Below are 18645 nucleotides of genomic sequence, written 5' to 3'. Positions count from 1 at the left end.
AAGTATGATTGCATGGGAGTAAATCACACTGAATTCAATAAACATGCAATTGATCAAACCTGTCCTTCTCCTCCCCTTCTCCCTGCTCCCATCCCAGTCTTCCCCTCTGCCCTTCTTCTCGTCCCTCCTTCTCCTCCTCCCCTCCCCATCCCCTGTGGTCAGTTTCACCTATCCTAAGCATGATTGCAGGGGAGTAAATCCCACTGAACTCAATAAGCATGCAAATGATCAATCCATTCTCAGCAAACTTGCACAGGATCCTATTTCTTACCTCCCGGATTAAAAAGCAGGGAAATTCACTAACAGGCAAACAACCTTGTGGTTTAAGAATGTACCTGTAGCCCACAGATATTTCTATCAAACTTTAAAAAGCAGGGCAATTGGGCAGCTATAGTGAATGGACCAGGGGAGCAGGAGACCTGACCTCCTCTCTGGGATATTGTACTGCCCTACAAATTTGTCAAAATGCAAACATTTGGGTTGGTCTTTCACAGTCCAATCCACTTGCTATGTAGCTTGGAAGAATGTTTTGCCTGTTAGTAAATATTTCTTTAATATACTTTCTCTGCCTCTTGTTTGTGAGCTCAGAATCACCCTGCCCTCCCAATTGCTTTGTCATCCACAGAAGAAATATATCATAACTGCATCTTTCCTACAACAGCGAGAAAAACAGCCAGGGTGGTTTTGAGTGGACACCAGAAAGGATTGTGCTGCCCTATCCTCTGCAGGCTGTTTGATTCCCATTTCAGCTTCCACAGCTGATTTTCACATTAAAAAACTATCAGGATGAAGAATCACGGAACTGCCATGTCAGGTGTAGTTTGGTGACCCCAAGAAAGCAACAGAGAAATTAAAACTGATCTATAAAATCAAGTGAGAAATCTCACAAGCAGGAGTATTCAAATAATTAAGCTTGAGAACATGTTACTTTCTTGATACCGTTCAGGGTGAACATGTCATCAGTTGTATCACACAAAACTGTCTTCCATTCTGCCCACAGCTTTGCTGAAGTTGAAACCAGTTGATGGCCACTGTGCAGTGGAAACAAAATATGTCAAACCAGTGTGCTTGCCTGTTTCTACATTTCCTGTTGACACAGAATGCTATATATCAGGTTGGGGAGAAACTGAAACAGGTACAGTACGATACCATTGAATAGCGCAATGCCTTATCGTTAATACACTGGCAAAATCTATATTAACCTTTGCATTCCTCCTCCCCTACTCTAAATGTGCCCTTTGATGAGATCCCTGTGCTGCTGCAGATGGAAGGCCCTTCTGCACCACTTCCTAGCTGGACTAGAATTCCCATACTCATGTAGCCTACATTTTTTACAAGGTTCTTTCTACAAGTGATGAGAGGCAAACAAATTGAACTACCAATTGATGTACTTCTTTCTGATGTGACAAATAAGAAGGTTTTAACCTTCTTAGTTTCATGTGTTCTTTGCATGTATGTTTGTGTGGTTGTTATTAATTAATTAATTAATTAATTTAATTAATATGCTGCCCTTCCTTCCAGAAGGAGCCCAGGGCAGCAAACAAAACACTAAAAACACTCTAAAACATCTTAAAAATACATTTTAAAATATATTTTAAGATATCGTTAAAAAAGTATTAAAATAAAACATCTTTTAAAACATCTTAAAAAGCAGAGCTATTTGGCAGAGCTCAAAAGTTTACATTCATGGGGTCACTACTAGGGTCACATAGGGCCAGTGTGATGGACAGAACTGTGAAGCCACTCTCATGACACTACTGTCATTGCAGCTTACATGGATAGGGGTGGGGTAGCAGTGAGATCAGGGTGGTGTGGATGCCCTGGTGCAACCAATCCAGCATTCCCACTGGTGCGTTCACACAGCCCTGACCTTGACGGTCTGCTTCCAAGGCTGCAGCAACACTGGTGTCAGGAGGGCAGCTCCACAGCTCTGCCCTCACACACCACACCCGTTGCTACTGCATGGGAGAATAGCTATGCTAGAGTCCATCCTAGTCTTCAGTTACTTTCTCTAGCATGGTGAAAATCAGGTCTCACAATGCACTTTTACTTCATATATACCAGATTGGACCAGGACTTCCCTGAATCATAAAGAGAAGACTGTTGAAGAAAGATGCAATATTTATGGATTAGTGAGACCAGCTGGGAAGCATTCTCACCATGTTTCATGCAGAATCCCTTTCCCTTTCCAGTGTCAATCTGAAGAAACAGTAGAAGCTGGCTGTGGACAGTGTTAATTGGCTGGAGACAATTGCAATCACAATCCTTCCTTCCCCCCCCCCCATTTTCCACAGCAGTTTTGCACAGCGTCACAGGCTTAATGAAACTACAGCTATATTTTCAGTTCTGAATAAATGGTGTAAAGGAGAAGCAAAGTGATTATGAAGAATGGAACACCTTCATATATTGCCATGGTGAGGTAGAAACTGGAGGTGTCACTCACTATGCTTCCATTGATTCTGGGGCTCCTTAGGGTTAGCTGAACCCAGTGTTCAGTTCACTGTTATGCATGTCTCTCATTGCAACACCAGTTTCACACTAGTGGTTGAAGAACCCATGGCAATATCTATTTTAATGTTTACCTTCCTCAACAGTGAGAGATATATGATGTCATGGGATGCTGTGCAGGGATAACTCCTCTCTACGAAGGAGTCCCTGTTTTGAGAAGGATATAGATATCCACTTAAGCTTGTACTCATTTAAATCAAATGACTGATTATATTTGGCTGTTCTCTACACTTAAGCTTGTACTCATTTAAATCAAATGACTTATATTTGGCTGTTCTCCCATACTCTTGATTATCTTTGGCTGTTCTCCCAAATGCCTGGCTGTAGATAACATGACTAATTGTCTGGGATGAGAAAGGATTGTGAAGGCCAGCCAAAGAACATGTGCATGTGAAGACACCACCAACCACCCTTCATTATTCCTGCAGAACAAGTCAATCAGTGGAGATGTGCTACAAATTATAAATTCAGAAACTACACCATGCATTTTAAAGCAAAACAATTTTTAAAAACTGACTTTTTGCTAAAAATTCAGAATGTGCAAATCTATCTGGAGTTCCTTTTTTTTTTTTAAGGAAAGGATATTTAGACTAAACTTTCCTTCAAATTCCTTGTCCCCATTTCTTTCACATGCCACTCATCATCTTAACTTCATTCAAAGAATCAAAACAAAATGAATGAGTCTGTATACTTCCAGCTAAAGATTCTGAGCCATGGGAAAGAAACCCATGACAGTATTTTCCAGCCTATTGGTTTGGATAGGTTTTTGATAAGCAGCATCTGAATTTCTGGGTGCATATTGAAATGGAACTGCCAAATCTATTCAAGTTCAACTAAACCTCTGCGACATACTGTGAATCCCTTGGAAGGAAGAAATTGTTCTTGTGCTTAAAAATAAGATAATGAGAGCTTTCTGGCGGGGAAAATGCAGTTTTTCACTTTTCACTTAATGAGTTGCTATAAAATTGCAGGTGGACAATATATCAATCATGTTCCCAAAAGTACCCCAATGTTTTTATGAACAATATAATCCAATATGAAGTATATACATCTTTTGATATAATACATCTTGAAAGTAAGAAGCATCTGATATGCAGATTTGGTAGATTATGTGCTGATGATACCAGTTAATAAAACATCACTCTTCTGCAACACAGTCGCCGTAAAAAACTAGCACATTCACATTCTATGAATGTTGTCCAAGAGTGAGTAGCTGTTCTGTTCTGATGCCAGAAATGACTCTATTTTTTAAACATTTTGTTTGTATCATGTCCGCCTCCCCCAATATCAGAATATCTGCCCAGCCTCATAGCAACCCTGTGAGTTAGTTTAAGGACAAAGCTGGTTATATGCCCAAGGCTTCCTAATGACTTTCATAGATGAGCAAAGATTTGTGTTTGACTCATCTCATTCCAACAAACTCATTGCTCTATTACTGTGTCACAAAGGGTGGTCAAACAATGGGGGCTGGGAAATGTTAGAATTTCAGTTCAGCCTCTGAAATTTAAATTTGTATGTTAAATTGAACTTTCTAAATATGCAGCTAGATCCAAAGCTTCCATTCTATGAATGGAAGGATAGCTCCACTCACTGAAGAGCTATTCTGTAAATGGAAGCTCTTTTGGATCCAGCCCATTGCCTTTAAACCAGGACTCTGAGTGACACCATCTGATACATGCAATTTGAGTCATCTTCATTTCTTTGGGTTAAAGCAGACAAGCAACACTTGCATAAAACATGATAGCAAGAAAGTATCTTTGGAAATGGGATGCATGATTTATTTCTCTATATTTCTGTAGCTATTTTCAACTTTCTGCTTGATGGCGTCGTATGTTCAGTTCGATATATCTATCTGCAAAGGCAAATAAGAGTTTGTTTGTAATGCAAATCCTAATCATTATTGCATATATATATATATATATATATATATATATATATATATATATATATATATATATATATATATATATATATATATATATATATATATAAGACAGTTTTGAAAGCAACAAACAGAACTTCACTCAAGCTTGCTCTGGATCCCTATTAGGATCCGTTAATCACCTAAAATATATATATGAACGTAATTGTGATTAACCAATGAGAGGTTTTTTATTATATTAACAAATCGTTTCAGCTTCTGCCTTCATCAGCTGCCAACATACAATATATATATTGTTTGATTGCATATCATGTTACCCATTCAACAGCCTGGTGATCTAACTCTTCTGCATAACATACATAATGCAAGTCTTTATGCATCCAGTTACCACATGTCTCATTTGTTGGATCCAGTGATAATTCTCTCAAACCAGTTGCCATTTTGTGACATTTATCTATAACAGCAAGTTCATTGTTATCTGTGGAGATAACTTGCAAGCCTAGCATAGGACCAATAGGTTGCAAAGAAAGAGAACATTTTATTGATAGATCCCATTTGTATTATACTTGAAATTATTGATGTAAAGAACCAAAAGTAGACTGAACAAATATCAAGATTTGACTTAGACAGTTCTGGTTTGACTCACTCTTACCCTTGAATTCTAAAGGCCAGCGTCTTCCCTGATCAATCAATGTCTTGCAAATACAATACAACGCAGATTTTTCAAATGCAAAATGTTACTGAGATGCCTAATTCCCATGCAACAGAAATAAAAATTAAGTTTCAACAGCTATTTTTAGTTAGATAGCCTTTCTCTCACTTGTCCCTTTCCTGCTCTGCCATGATTCAGGCTTAAATTCAGATATGATTCCCCCTCCCCTTTGAACAGACAATCATGTCTAGGCCCAGACAAAATTCTATGATCCCATATATTGAAAAGAAATATTTAGCACAGGGAAGATGGGAAATAAAAATTTCTTCATTTTCCTGGCATTCATTCTGTAGGTGAATCATCTCATCAGCTGTTAGATGCCAGAGTAAAGCTGATTTCCCAAATGCGGTGTAACGCACGAAGTGCACATAATAACAGACTGGATGAAAGCATGCTTTGTGCAGGAAATCTTCAGAGAACAGGCACCGATACTTGTCAGGTCTGTTGCTTTTTCAGTATTTGAGCACTAATTTCTCTTTTAACAAAATGTAAATAGGCTATGCAGAATAATGTCTGGCAGGATACTACATATGTATCTGCTTCTTGTATCAGATACATTACAACAACCTCCTTCCTTTCAATGTGATGTGAGAGGCATGTCCTTCAAACTAACAGCAGCTCTTCTAGTGACAGGCAAGCCTATGGTGGGGATGCAGAACTTGGCAGTTTTTCATTTGACAAAACCTCTCCCAAATACATCTTATTTGCATGATCCCTGCACCTCGCTTTTTCCAAACCCACAAGATTTAATGTTGTTCGCCAGATGTAAGTTCTTTATATTGTTATGCTGATGGATCCATGATACTGGATAGGTGTTTTATTTACTTATTTATTTGTCAGACTTCTACCCTGCCTTATCAAAATGGCTTCAGGCAGCTTACAAACAAATTGAGCAATCTAATATAGGGTTGCCAGGTTCCTGGCCTGAGACTGAAGATACAGGGTCAGTCTCAGGCCAGGAACCTGGCATCCCTAATCTAATAGCACTATAAAATATCAAGAAAATCAAATACATTCCAGGACAACTTCTGGGGTGTGGCGAATCTGGGGATAGAAAGAAGGTGTCCCAAATGCAAGTTTAGCAGGACAGCCACGGAAGGGCCGTGTGTCTGTCCTCTGAACATCATAGCCAGGTAAGCACTGTCCCTCCTGCTTTCTGACTGAATAGAAACTCATACATCCCTGAGGACTGCCTGAAATATGAAAGGCTTACCATCACGGGCCTTCTGCTACTAATAAAACATGGACCCTGCAATCCCAGTTCCCTGTGCTCCAGGTGCCACAGGAAGCATCAAATATTCCTTTCTGAAGTGACCCGGGAGCCATAAGAAGCATCCGATGTCCCCTCCCTGCCCCCATAGAAATTTCCATGACCTTTGCCCTACTCATAATCAAAGTTCCAATGTTATTAGGAATGAAAAGGGAGTGTGCCACGGGAAAGGTTGGGGTGTGTGCCATGGGAGAATTGGATCACCCAACTTGCCCCCAAACCAGAGATTACACTATGACAGCCCTGAAACTGATGTAGCTTATTTCCCTCCCATTTCCAAGGAAAACAAAAAGGATAGAGTGTAAGAGCACTCCTCCACCTTCACTTTTGCCCTACCGGCTTTGGATAAAATGGATGAACCGGCTTCTGCCCCAATGTTAGGACTGCAGTATAAAACCTGGGAGTTAATATGATCAGTTTCTGAAAATACCATCAAGTGCCTAACTCCATTGGGGACAACTCCATGTTTCCAGGGGCCACTTAAGATTTGTATGTGTTGAGCAAAAGACAGTGGAAGACAAGTCTAGGCCAGGGAACTCAAGTCATGAGCTCTTGTAGAAAGCACCAATGACTGCCTGTTTTTCCCCCTCTTTTGTAACTTTTTTGTTTGTTTCAAGTTGCCTGGGAATTAAATGTGATACCAGTCCTAGATGTAAGAGGAGATCTGTAGTTTGGGAGTGTTCCTGGATTCCATGTTGTCACTGGAGGCCCAAGTGTCTTCAGTGGCACTGAGTGCCTATTTCCAGTTACAACTGGTTTGCCAGCTATGGCTGTTCCTGGACAGGGATAGCTTAGTCGCTGTGCTTTTATGCTCTAGTACTTTCCCGATTGAACTATTGCAATGCGCTCTGTGCGGGGCTGCCTTTGAAGACAGTTTGGAAGCTGCAGCTGGTGCACAATGCAGCTGTTTCACCTAGGCAGACCATATAACACTGGCCCTGGAGAATTTGTATTGGCTGCCATTTGACATGGAAAACTCTATGCAGCTGCGAACCCATTTATCTAGACCACTTCTCCCTATATCAACTGGCCTGTGACTTGAGACCTTCTGGGAAGGCTTTGCTAATAGTGCCATCAGTAAGGGAAGCTCAAGGAGCAATCTAACTAGCAAGCCTCCTCAGCTATAGTACACGTTACGGAGCACACTCCCTCAGAAATTTGCTTGATGCCAACTTTTCTTACCTCTAGGTGCCAACTGAAAACTAGGGGTTTTTGTTTTGTTTTGTTTGGCCAGGCCTTTGATGGGTAATCTGCCTGGTCTACAGAAGATAGTATATTAGTGGTTTTAATATTGATTGTTGTATTTACTTTTGCTGTTGTAATCTGCCCAGAAGTCTATGAGCAAAGGGTGGGGTATAAATTATAAAATAAACAAGTAATAAATGAGCAAACTGCTTTTGGGTCCCTTGGTAAGTTAAATGCAATACATAAATAAAAATGGACTGCCTCTGACCAATTTCTTCCAACAAGATGAAACTTTCAGTTGTGTTGGCCAAAGTACAGATGGATTCATATTGGAATGCAGAATAGAAGTGCAGCAACCTACCAAACTATGGATGATTATTTACATTCACATTTAGCCAAATATGCCACAAACGGGCATTTATAATTTTTGGATTCTAGTAGGATTCCATTTTAAAGATGCATGTCCATTCTATTCATTCAATAATAGTCATTATCTAAATGACTAAATTATCACTTTTTTGGCCAATGCTTGCAATAAAAATACTGATAAATTTTGGATCTTTTGGTTTAGGCCATGGATGGATAATATTTTTGGCCTGGTGGTCACATTCCCACATGGGCAACCATCTGGGGGAGACATGTCTTTGGTGGGTGGGGCCAGAGGAAAAAGTGGGTGGAGCAACAATGTGACTCTTACCCTTTGTGCAGTAAGTTATGTCCTTACAATGCAAAAGTCAGAGGTTTCTATGCATCTGTTCATGCTCCAGCCAGGCAAGCAAGAGGGATTAAGACACTTCAAGGACCCATTGCTTGTGGACTTCCCATAGACATCTGATTGGCCACTGTGAGAACAGGATGCTCAACTAGCTGGGCTCTTCTTATGTTCTAATTCTACTCAGGCAAAATCACCTGAGGGGGACATGGAACAGGGCTAATGAGAAGTGTGGCTGGAGAGGTGTTGTGGCCTTGGGAGAGTGTTAGGGGCTTTGGAGAGAGGAAGGCTGCATTTGGCCTCAGGTCCGAGGTTCCCCTGGTTTGGGCTTTAAAAAAGCTTTTCTTTTCTTTTTTGGTTACTGAATATTTTTGGTGACTGAAATTAAATGCCCTGTTTTGTTTCTGACTAGGGAGATTCAGGAGGCCCTCTAACCTGTGTTAAAAATGGCTCTTATTACATTTATGGAATTGTGAGCTGGGGAGAACATTGTGGGTTGAAAAATAAACCAGGAGTTTATACCAGTGTGACAAGATTTCTCAACTGGATTAGTACAAAAATTCAACGTGAGTCTAGTTCTCACATCTAGGAAAGACCTTCTGAAAATAAACAAAGGTAAGCCTAAGGCATATCTCTATACCTTCCTTTCAATCCCAGCCTAAGGTAGGTTTTTCCAATTGCCTTTTTGACATTAAGGTTGCAATCCTATACACACTTAACTGGGAGTCAGTCCCACTGAACTCATTAGGACTTCTTAGTAGACACACATAGGAGTACACTTCCATCCCCCATGCCCCACCCTCCTCCTATGAGTCTTCATCATGGAACGTCTGCCAGAAGAACTGGGGAGGAGGATTCTGGTCTTTTGAGTCTAGGATGCAAGTTGTAGGGGGTTCTTAGATACTATGCTCTGCCTCCACAGTCAGAGGCAATATGCTGATGGAAACTGCGGGAGGGGAGAGTTCTCTTGCACTCAGGGCCTGCTTACTGGCTTCTCATAGGCATCTGGTTGGCCACTGTGAGAACAGGATACTGGACTAGATGGGCCATTGGCCTGATGCAGCAGGCTCTTCTTATGTTCTTACTACTGTCATTTGTTTAGGGCTGCTTTGGGATATTAATTTGCCTGTTGGTAAGCTTTATGCTCACTTAATTTTGTTGCTATATTTTAAATGAATTATATTATGGTTATTGTACTCTTGTATTTAGACTGTTTTCTTCTGTAAGCCCCTTTCAGCACAAATCTGTGGGAAAGGTGGTATTTAAATAAACTGACTGATTCTAAGACTATATCTTCTGAGTAGGTTGTTAACCACCAAGCATTTCAGGGTCCAAACACATCACTTAGTGTCTTGGCTTAACTTTTCCCAGTTTGTTATACAATGGCATATGTGACCACAAAACCTACACTTGGAACAGTGTGCCAAAATATTATTTATTCATAATATGTTTATCTTCCAAGGACTTCAGGGTGGAAAATATAACCCCCATTTTACCTTGACAAATGAGTAAGATTAGTTAGGCTGAGTGAGGATTGATTAGCCCAATATAACTCCATGAGCTTAATAACCAAGTCTGAATTTGAACCTGGGGCTCGCTAGTCCAAATCTACCACTCTACCTGCAAACATTACTTGCAACTTTTATGTTCCATTCATGGACGTTCAGTCACACATTTGTCTACTGATTCTCATCCACATACGATGACACATGAGACCACCATTCCATCTCCCTTTTTACTTGTTCTTACACACCCATTCAAGGATGATAAAATTATCAAGGATCACACAGATGATAAGGCCACTTTAGAATGCTCAAATACAAAGGAATTCAGGAAACAAAGGAAAGCTGAATTTCATCAGTTGTACCCATAAACCAAGAAACTATCATTAAAATACCCAAACAAATTATTTATGGAAAGTTATTCCAAAAATTTACTTTCAATACAAATAATTTTATTTTCAACAAGTCATGTTCATTCATTTTTAGTACAAAGCTGAGCCTGCCAGTCATCTAGTACTAATTTCATTTGCTCTCTTAAATAAATACTAAATTTCATAATACATACACTTAAAAATCACTTAGAATATCCATGCAAAAAAATAAAATAACAGTGTTAAATTCCTTGTGCAGCATTAGTTGTTTTTTTCTTTTAACAAAACCAATGGCTTTGATGCTGTCCTTTATGTTTCTTGGATGGTGGTGGGGAGGGGGTCAAAGTAACTACATCACTTGCAGAGCAAGCAAAGAAAAACATATGCATTTCCCTCCAACAGATGTCTGGGTTTCAGTTCATTTCTTAATTAACTGCATTTTTCTCCGCTTGACTTGCAGAATCTCTGCTGCATCAGGATTGATTCTGGCTTGTTGGGATCCTTCTCCTGTTGTCTGCTCCTGACAACCAAAATAGATTCTTAACATGAGCTGATACATACAATGCCTCATCTGGTACTTTATCTGGTAAAATATTAACAGTATGCTAAGGCCATCTTTCTGGAGCTGGATACTTTTGATAACTTGGACACTGTGTTACTTATGTACAACTGTGTTACTTATGTACAATGTCTGGGTTCTCCCAACTTCTCTGTGAGTATCAAATGCTTTAGATCGGGGTCACTAATGTGGTACCTGCAAGCACAAAGGCCTTCCCTGACACCTGCAGGTTCCCTTTCCCCACTGAAATTAGGCTTGAAAAAAGCATTGTATTATAACCAATAAAACAGGGTGCAGTACATACTTGGTTGTGGTGTGTGTATTCAGTAAGGATGGGCAAGAAATTCAATTCAGTTCACATTTCAAGCTGAATCGCTCAAATTTGCACTTTCTGAAACAATTTGAGAACCAGAACACAGCCATCGCTTCAAAATTCAAACTTATTCGAGTTTTGCAATGCAGTTCACCAACTAATCAGTGTTTGCAAAACTGCATATGTTAGAAGAAAGTGTGCATAAAAATGAATACATTAATGAAAATAACATACAAAATGCATTATATGACAAGAAATTGCTTGTAAAATGTGTACATTAGTCAAAACTGCCTACAAAAATATGTTTATTAGGAGAAATTTGCACTAAAATGCTGGACAATTTTCATGAGGATTTTTTAAAATCATTTAAAAAATTGCTGCAGAACTGTGGAGAACTGAATTTAAGACTGGAAAATGAGAAATTGACAGAACTGAAATTGACAGATCTTTCCAACCCTAGTGTGCAGTGCCCATGACAGTTTATCATTTGCAAATGTGCACATGGGCACAAAAAGGTTGGTGACCCTTGCTTTAGGTTGATTAAATTCTTCAGTAGACAAGTATAGGATTGGTCCGTAAGTGACTTTGCAGCAGGTACTGGACCAGCAGACACAGTGACTCACAAGCCTTAGTCATATGTTAGAATCAAGGTTGATGTGATATAAAAACAGAGCTCATAGTGAATTCTTCAACTGCTGTTGTGAGTCCTGCTTTGCAACTAAAATATTATAGACCAGCAAGTCGAGTAGCTCAGTCTTGTCCACCCGTCAACAGGCTACCTTTTTAAAAGCACACATGAACACCCATGTTGTGCTTTATCAATTCATTCTTTGTCTTATAAACAATTTTTGGAGTGCAAAAAAAAGTTGATGACATCATGGCAAGTCAGCACTATGCAGCCTACAGGCTTCTTCTGTAATCTTAAAGCATTTCCTCTTTATTTTCCAGAACTCAGTGCTAGAGATGGCTGTGTTCTTTTGGAATTATCAGTTGAGTGTGTGTTAATTAATTCATTTTCCCCCTCATATTGTTTGGGGCTGATGAGCATATAAATTTTATTCTCTGAAAAATTATGTTTGTTTTTCAGCTAACAAAAATAACAGGACAAAATACTTTACAAGGTATCAGCTTTAATCAAACCTCAAAACTGGTATCTGAAACTGCCTTACTGAGCTCTTGCTGTGCTAAGTTGCCACTACACTGGTTGGTGTTCCACATGACATAGATAGGGAACAGGGAAGAGTGGGAAACAGGCACTTCGACTTACATTTACGGTTCTGCATTAGAAAAAAATGGGTCTTTTCGTTTACTTACATTTTTCAGATTGAACTGATCTAAAGTTTCTTGAGGTTCCCGTTCCTGAGCATATGCCAGTTCAGCAGCCCTTCTGGCCATTTCCACTTTGTAAGAACCTGGAGGGGTCCAGCCAATGCCTCTGATCCAGTTCAAATCGGATTTGTATTTGACCTGCAAAACAGATACACGTAAACCTCATAGCATTAATTGGCTGTACACACTTCAAATCATATCGGAAGCAAATTGCATACAACAGTGTCTTGGCTTTCAGTTTCCTTCACTGACAGAACTTGATTAATTTATTTCAAACACTAAGAATTGTGTAATGATGAGGAAATGTTTACAAAGCAAGAGGTGAATGGTACCATATAGGCAAGGCTGACCTCTCTATGTTCTTCACTGTATTTCTTTCTTTCCTTATTCAACCGAATATATTTATTTCTCATCATTGAGAAAAAGTTAAAAACATAGGGCTATGAGTCAGAAACCACAAGAAGTCTACTGGAAATCCAAGTAAGAATGGAACATCTGTGCCTATTATACCTTTCAGTTTTTCTCTAGTCCTTCCAGGTACTGACTTGGGCTGGGACTAAATGCCCCCACCATCCCGGTTCACAGTCCCATTTGTTGGGAGTGAACTGGGGACAGAGTTTTTCAAGGTGTTGGAAAATGGGGGCAGCAGTTATTCACTCCTGACAACAAGTTTTTCCTTTTTCTTCCCCCCCGCCACCACCCACTTTTTTGTGCCACAAGCAGTAGCAATAGCCAAAATAACACTTTTTTTCAGTAGCCCATGCACCCCTATTTACTTCCTCAAGACTGCAAACAAGCAGCATTGTCCCAGGATGTTGTGTGTGTGGGGGGGGGGGAATAGCTGCCATAACAGAAAGACAGCATGGCATGTTTTGGTTTTTCACTAGCTTTTCATTTCTACCAGCCAACTCGTTTAAAAAGTACATTTTATTTTTAAATTGTTACTTTATGGGTGTTCTGAGGACAACATTTTGGTACAGAGCAGACATGCAGCTTGCCTCTAACCTAGTCCTGGAATGGTGCTCTAGCCTACAGATCAATGTACTTACATCACTCTGGAGTTTGTAGGCTTGTTTGGCATGCTTTAGATTCAACTGTTCTGGGTCACAGGTATATTGATGCAGGTGCTGCCTGTAGTTGACATCACTTATCAACTGTTGACTTTTCTTTGCATGGATAAATCCTGGCTGGTCAATGTGACTCTTGAACTGTGCTCTGTTTCTGACACAGTCCCGCTTGTATTGGTTGTCACTCTGGAGATGGCCCATCTTGAGGAAGTGCCTCATTCTGGGATCATCATTTACATTGCGAAATCCAATCTGTTGACCCCTATCCCTCAGAAAGGCCTCTCTGTATCTGAACTGTACAGTAATGAGACAGATCAATGAAAGAAGGAATATTTATTCCCTTACAGTAACCTATATACCCTTTCATATAATTTCATATAGAACAATTACTTTTGTGTATGCAGAGCTGCAACTTGTATACAGACACAGAACTTTGCTGAATCAGGACACTATCATCTATACTCAGAGGACAGAAAGCTACCTTATTGGGGTGATTTTTGATTGGGAATAAACGTTCATGGGATTTGCAGATTATATACAGTTCTGTCACTAATAGGATACTAAGAAAATGCTTAAAACAGTAAACATATGGATAAAACAGAAACAAATGGGGTGAGATGGCGTACACAACTCAGAAAATGTGACCCATGAAATAATGAAAAGTAAGAACTTAATGTATGTTTGAAACTCATTAATTCAACAAAACATATGTGCACCTAGATTTTTCTGGACTCCACTCTGGCTCTCTAGTAGTTCTGGACTGGCCTGATAGTATCCAGTAAAATAGCTTCACATAGTACAGGAAAAGACAATATGACTGGTGTTTCAACAGCATATCATCCATGCTTTCTCTGTAATAGTTGAAGGGGAGATAAAAGAATGCAAGCACATAGGAATCATGCACCTTGACGTCTCAGCCTATTGCATCTCTCTGATGCATATTTCTCATGTCTTTGAATGCAAATGTCTCTGCTTAGTTAGTGAAAAGGAATGGATGACATAGAATAACTTGTAAAGTGGCCCTAAGACTGAATCGTAGAAAACTCATGATTCATACATCACTGGCAATTTCTCTGGAAGCTTTAGCTGTCTGGAAAGGGATGGCATCCAGTCTGAAATCATAGCCAGCTGCCCGTGTCTGCTCCCAAGATGTTTTATAAAGTTTCTGCAAAAAAGAAACAAAAAAGGGGGTGGGGAGATGACAGTGCCTTAATTTACAAGTCTTTTGTGGCTACAGTAATAAACATTTGGTTCTAATGGGATAATGTTTGTCTGGGCCAGTCATAAAACCATCTAAGATTGTGACTGGCTGGAACCCTTCAACGTTCTCACCTGCAAAATACATTGGTATAGAGCCAGTAGTGAAGTCTCGAATACCACAATTAGCATTTTGCTTTGCATTTCATGCATACATTTATTTCAGTTTATTTAGTTTCTGTTAGACACTTTGATGCATCAAGCACATCAATATTGCATTGACACTGCCCCTATTCTGTCTTCTAAAACATCTATTGGGAGCATCTTGGGTTTACAGCATAGGAATTTCAGTGCCACAGTCTCCACTATTTGTTACTTCAAGAATTTCAATGCTTTTTGTGCTGGCTCCATACCCTGATGGTTTCAGTCAACAAATCTAAAATAATGAGCTGCCAGATAATATATTGGATATGGTTTGTATAAATAAGATGCAAATTCTGAAGATAACAAATTTCACTTCAATCCTAAAAGGTTATATCACAGTGTCTCAAGTCATTGTGATCTGTCCCCCCATTGTCCTGCCAGAGATATATTTCTCATGTTTGGCCATTATGCTTAAGAGAATAAAAATAAAGAAATAAAATGCACAACATCTTTTTGTACCTAGGCACAATGATGCTAATAAGTAGAGACATAGCCTAATGGAGTGAGGGCACTTTTACCACATGATGACAGGCGATAATCCCAGGCTTCTAATTTGGATAACTTACTTACCAAATAGTTACTCACAATGAGACTGATTAAAAGTACCTATGGACATATTTCGGTTAGACACATTTTAACTGGACCCTTTTCAATTTCATCCCTATGGAGGGTGGAGATGCAAGAAATGTGACACCCACATTTCCCAGTGGACCCACAACTTCTGACATACTTTGCCAGTGTACCTAATCAAATTGTTGAATTGTTCCCTTCCAGATCCATGGTCCCATAATCATGACAGTAGAATCCCCAGGAGACATTCCTTTAAAAAATGCCCACAGCTGGCATCTTTAAAGGACAATTCCAGTTAAATCCTTAACTTTATCTAGAATAATCAGTATATGAAAATTTGTAATAAGTTATGGGAGTGGCAGGAATCAATGATCAAAGTTACTAGGCTGCCTGGAAGAGTTGTGTTTGGTCCCCAGTTGTGTTGTAAGCCCAAATCTGGACCTTTTCCTGAGATGAGAACTTTATATCCAGTAACCACTAGCAAGACCAAGTCATTTCCTGTCTCTTCCTCTCTTTTTTTAAACTGGCAAATATTTTGCCTGGCTGTTGAGGATCATTCTGTAACACAAATCCTTTGATTTGAAACCCCATGCATCATTTTACTTTATCACAGTTTGCACAGTTTTTGCACTCATCCTCACACATTACATTCATTTGATTTACAGCAATCTTTGCAGTTTTACAAATACCAGTGTGGTTTTTTTGTGTGCTTTAAGGTCAATCTCTCTCAACAGCTTTCTGTGTGTCGCACCTGATCCAATTGTATATCTACCAAAAAGAGTTTCATTTTTAATGAGAGCCCCCAACTCCTCCATCTCCCCATGCTCTCCCTGGCTGTTTCAGTTCAGATACATGCTGATCCATTTGAATGTTTTGAGAAGAAATGGTACATATCAGACTTACAACTGTGACATTCATCTGTGCATGGCAATATAGTTCTAACTGCATGAGCAGTATTTTTCACTTGTTCTTTTCTTCTAACAGGAGTGTAAAGGTTTGTCAATGCACAATGCAAAATGTTCTTTCTATTTTGGATTAAATGCATTGAATATAATGAAACATAATTTCTCTAAAATGATTTTAACTTGCGCATTAAACACCTTTGCAAATTAATATGAATGAAATCGTTCCTTTTCCCATCAATGAAACCTGGGCTACAATTTTTTTATCAATAAAATTAGATTATTAGGAATGGCAGCAGCTAGACATATTCCTGTGTTAATCGTATATATGTAAACAAAATACATCTAATTGTAGCTATGTTTATTCAAAACATCAGCCAGCTGCAATGAAAAGAACTATCACTTACATCACTGATATGGAGTGCATTGAGACGTGCCCTTGTAAAGTCAGGGTGGTCAGGGGGCAGAGTATATCTGTGCATGGATTCCAAGTGTCCAGCTCGGTATAGCCTCTGTCAAACCGAATAATATTTATTACTTTCATAACACCTATAACAAAAAGCTATTTTCGCTAAGAGCTAGAGTGTAAAATGCATATAACACCCAATTATAACTATGCTTACTATAGTTGCCTTAACACAAAATATTATTTCCACTAAAATACTTTTCTGTCCCTGTGAAGAATCTGGAATCTAAGTCAGGATTGGCTACCTGGGAAATTTTAATGTATAGAAAAAACTTCAGTATACTTCTGCTGATCAAAGATCCTTATGAGAAGCTGTTGTGTAACCTGGTGCCCAGGTTTGCCCTACAATCACTCAAGTGTATTAACTTCTAGGACGTTCCTTCTATTTTTATTTAGCTTAGTTCAGAATTAACGCAGCAGCTATGCCTGCCCATAATTGAAGAATGTGAACTGCTTGTGTTCAAGAGTTCCAAATGGATTCATAATCACCATTGCATCACATCATACTGCCTTTAACATTTCACTTCTTTTTGAACAAGACATGAATATGTAACTACAGCTTAGACAGCGCTATTACCCATAATTTAGATAGGGTTAGGCCAATGGCAGAGATTTTTTAAGGCTGAAGCAAATTGTGGGTGAGAGTCGATGAAGATCCAGAACCTTGGAGGGGGGAAAGGAGGTTGTCTGAGCACTAGACAAGCTCCCCAATCTGAACAGCCTATAGCTTATGCAAAGGCTTTTTATCTATTTCCTATTAGCTCTCCTCCTATCCTCTATTTTTTTCTTTACCCTTTTATTTCATGATGAGCCCAAATGTTTCACCCACACAAGCTTCCGTGTTAAATACAAGCCATCTAACTAGAATTTAAAACTGAGGCTGATTTCTCAAATTTATTAATAAGGCAACTGAATACAGGTTTTAGCCAAATAAAAACACAAATAAACATTAATTAAACACAAACATAAAGCCTATCAAATAAAACAACAGAGGCTTCTGGGAGGAAAGCTGTAAAACCTGGTTAAGCATGTGAAGGTTCTCTCCCATTCCCAAACCAGCTTAAACCAAAGGGAGTTGCCCCTTTGGGAGTCCCAAGGGTGAGGGCACTACCCCCTTCTATTTATTTAAAAAAACCAATCTGGAGGAGATTGGTAGTGGGGAGGGCGTATGGCGCATGTGTAACCTCTTGGGAATGGTTTCAGTTGATGCGGCCTGATGATGTGGACAAGGTGCTTGTGATGATGCAGCTAGCAATGTGTCCTCTTGACCCTTGCCCTTCTTGGCTTATTAAAGCTTGCCGAGGGGATTTGACCAAGTGGATCCAGGGTGTGGTCACGCATCGTTGAGGGAGGGAGTGGCTCCAGCTGCCCTGAAAGACACAGTGAATCGACCACTCCTGAAAAAGCTCACCCTGGACCCATTGGTTTGCGCCAACTACTGCTCAGTCACAAATACCCCCTTCTTAGGGAAGGTGATTGACAGGGTTGTAGTGCAGCAGTTGAAACAGATTATCTTCACCCATGGAGACGCTGTGGGTTGGTGGTCCCCGAGTTCATATAATTGGTCAGTTGCCTGCTTTGGATGGGGACGTACTTCCTCTGAAAGAGCAGGTCCGTAGCCTGGGGGTGCTCCTGGATCCATCTTTGTCACTAGAGGCCCAGGTGACTTCTATGGCTAGGAGTGACTTTTACCAGCTTTGGTTGGTAAGACAGCTGTGGCCATTTCTGGAGAGGGATAGTCTGACCACTGCTGACTATTCATTGGTAACTTCCAGACTGGATTGCTGTAATGCGCTCTATGTGGAGCTACCCTTGAGGTTGGTCCGGAAGCTGCAGCTAATGTAAAATGTGGCAGCAAGACTGCTCACTGGAGCAGGTTATCACCAGCATGTCACT

At 39.8% G+C, this 18645-nt stretch overlaps 2 protein-coding genes across 5 annotated transcripts in view; one reads left to right on the top strand and one right to left on the bottom strand.

Moving 5' to 3' along the window:
• The window catches only part of HABP2 (hyaluronan binding protein 2), a 72113-nt gene extending 61109 nt beyond the window's left edge, over positions 1 to 11004 (top strand). Inside the window, exons 11-14 of the mRNA XM_061635953.1 lie at positions 1001 to 1135; positions 5396 to 5541; positions 8682 to 8884; positions 10603 to 11004. Coding sequence (XP_061491937.1) covers positions 1001 to 1135; positions 5396 to 5541; positions 8682 to 8858 — 458 coding nt within the window. The 3' untranslated portion in view covers positions 8859 to 8884; positions 10603 to 11004. The remainder of the gene's footprint in view (positions 1 to 1000; positions 1136 to 5395; positions 5542 to 8681; positions 8885 to 10602) is intronic.
• Positions 9759 to 18645, bottom strand: part of NRAP (nebulin related anchoring protein) — an 88093-nt gene continuing 79206 nt past the window's right edge. For 2 of the 4 annotated variants that reach the window (XM_061635948.1, XM_061635951.1), the window contains 5 exons: positions 16691 to 16795; positions 14468 to 14575; positions 13393 to 13704; positions 12329 to 12481; positions 9760 to 10662 (listed from right to left, as the gene is read on the bottom strand). In XM_061635948.1, the coding sequence (XP_061491932.1) occupies positions 10561 to 10662; positions 12329 to 12481; positions 13393 to 13704; positions 14468 to 14575; positions 16691 to 16795 (780 nt within the window). In that variant the 3' untranslated portion in view covers positions 9760 to 10560. Of the gene's footprint in view, positions 10663 to 12328; positions 12482 to 13392; positions 13705 to 14467; positions 14576 to 16690; positions 16796 to 18645 lie in introns of all 4 variants that reach the window. The other 2 variants (XM_061635949.1, XM_061635952.1) reach the window with 2 other exon arrangements.

The sequence above is a fragment of the Rhineura floridana genome, chromosome 7 (assembly GCF_030035675.1).
Source record: "Rhineura floridana isolate rRhiFlo1 chromosome 7, rRhiFlo1.hap2, whole genome shotgun sequence".
NCBI lineage: Eukaryota > Metazoa > Chordata > Lepidosauria > Squamata > Rhineuridae > Rhineura > Rhineura floridana.
This window is presented reverse-complemented; position numbering and strand designations above follow the sequence as displayed.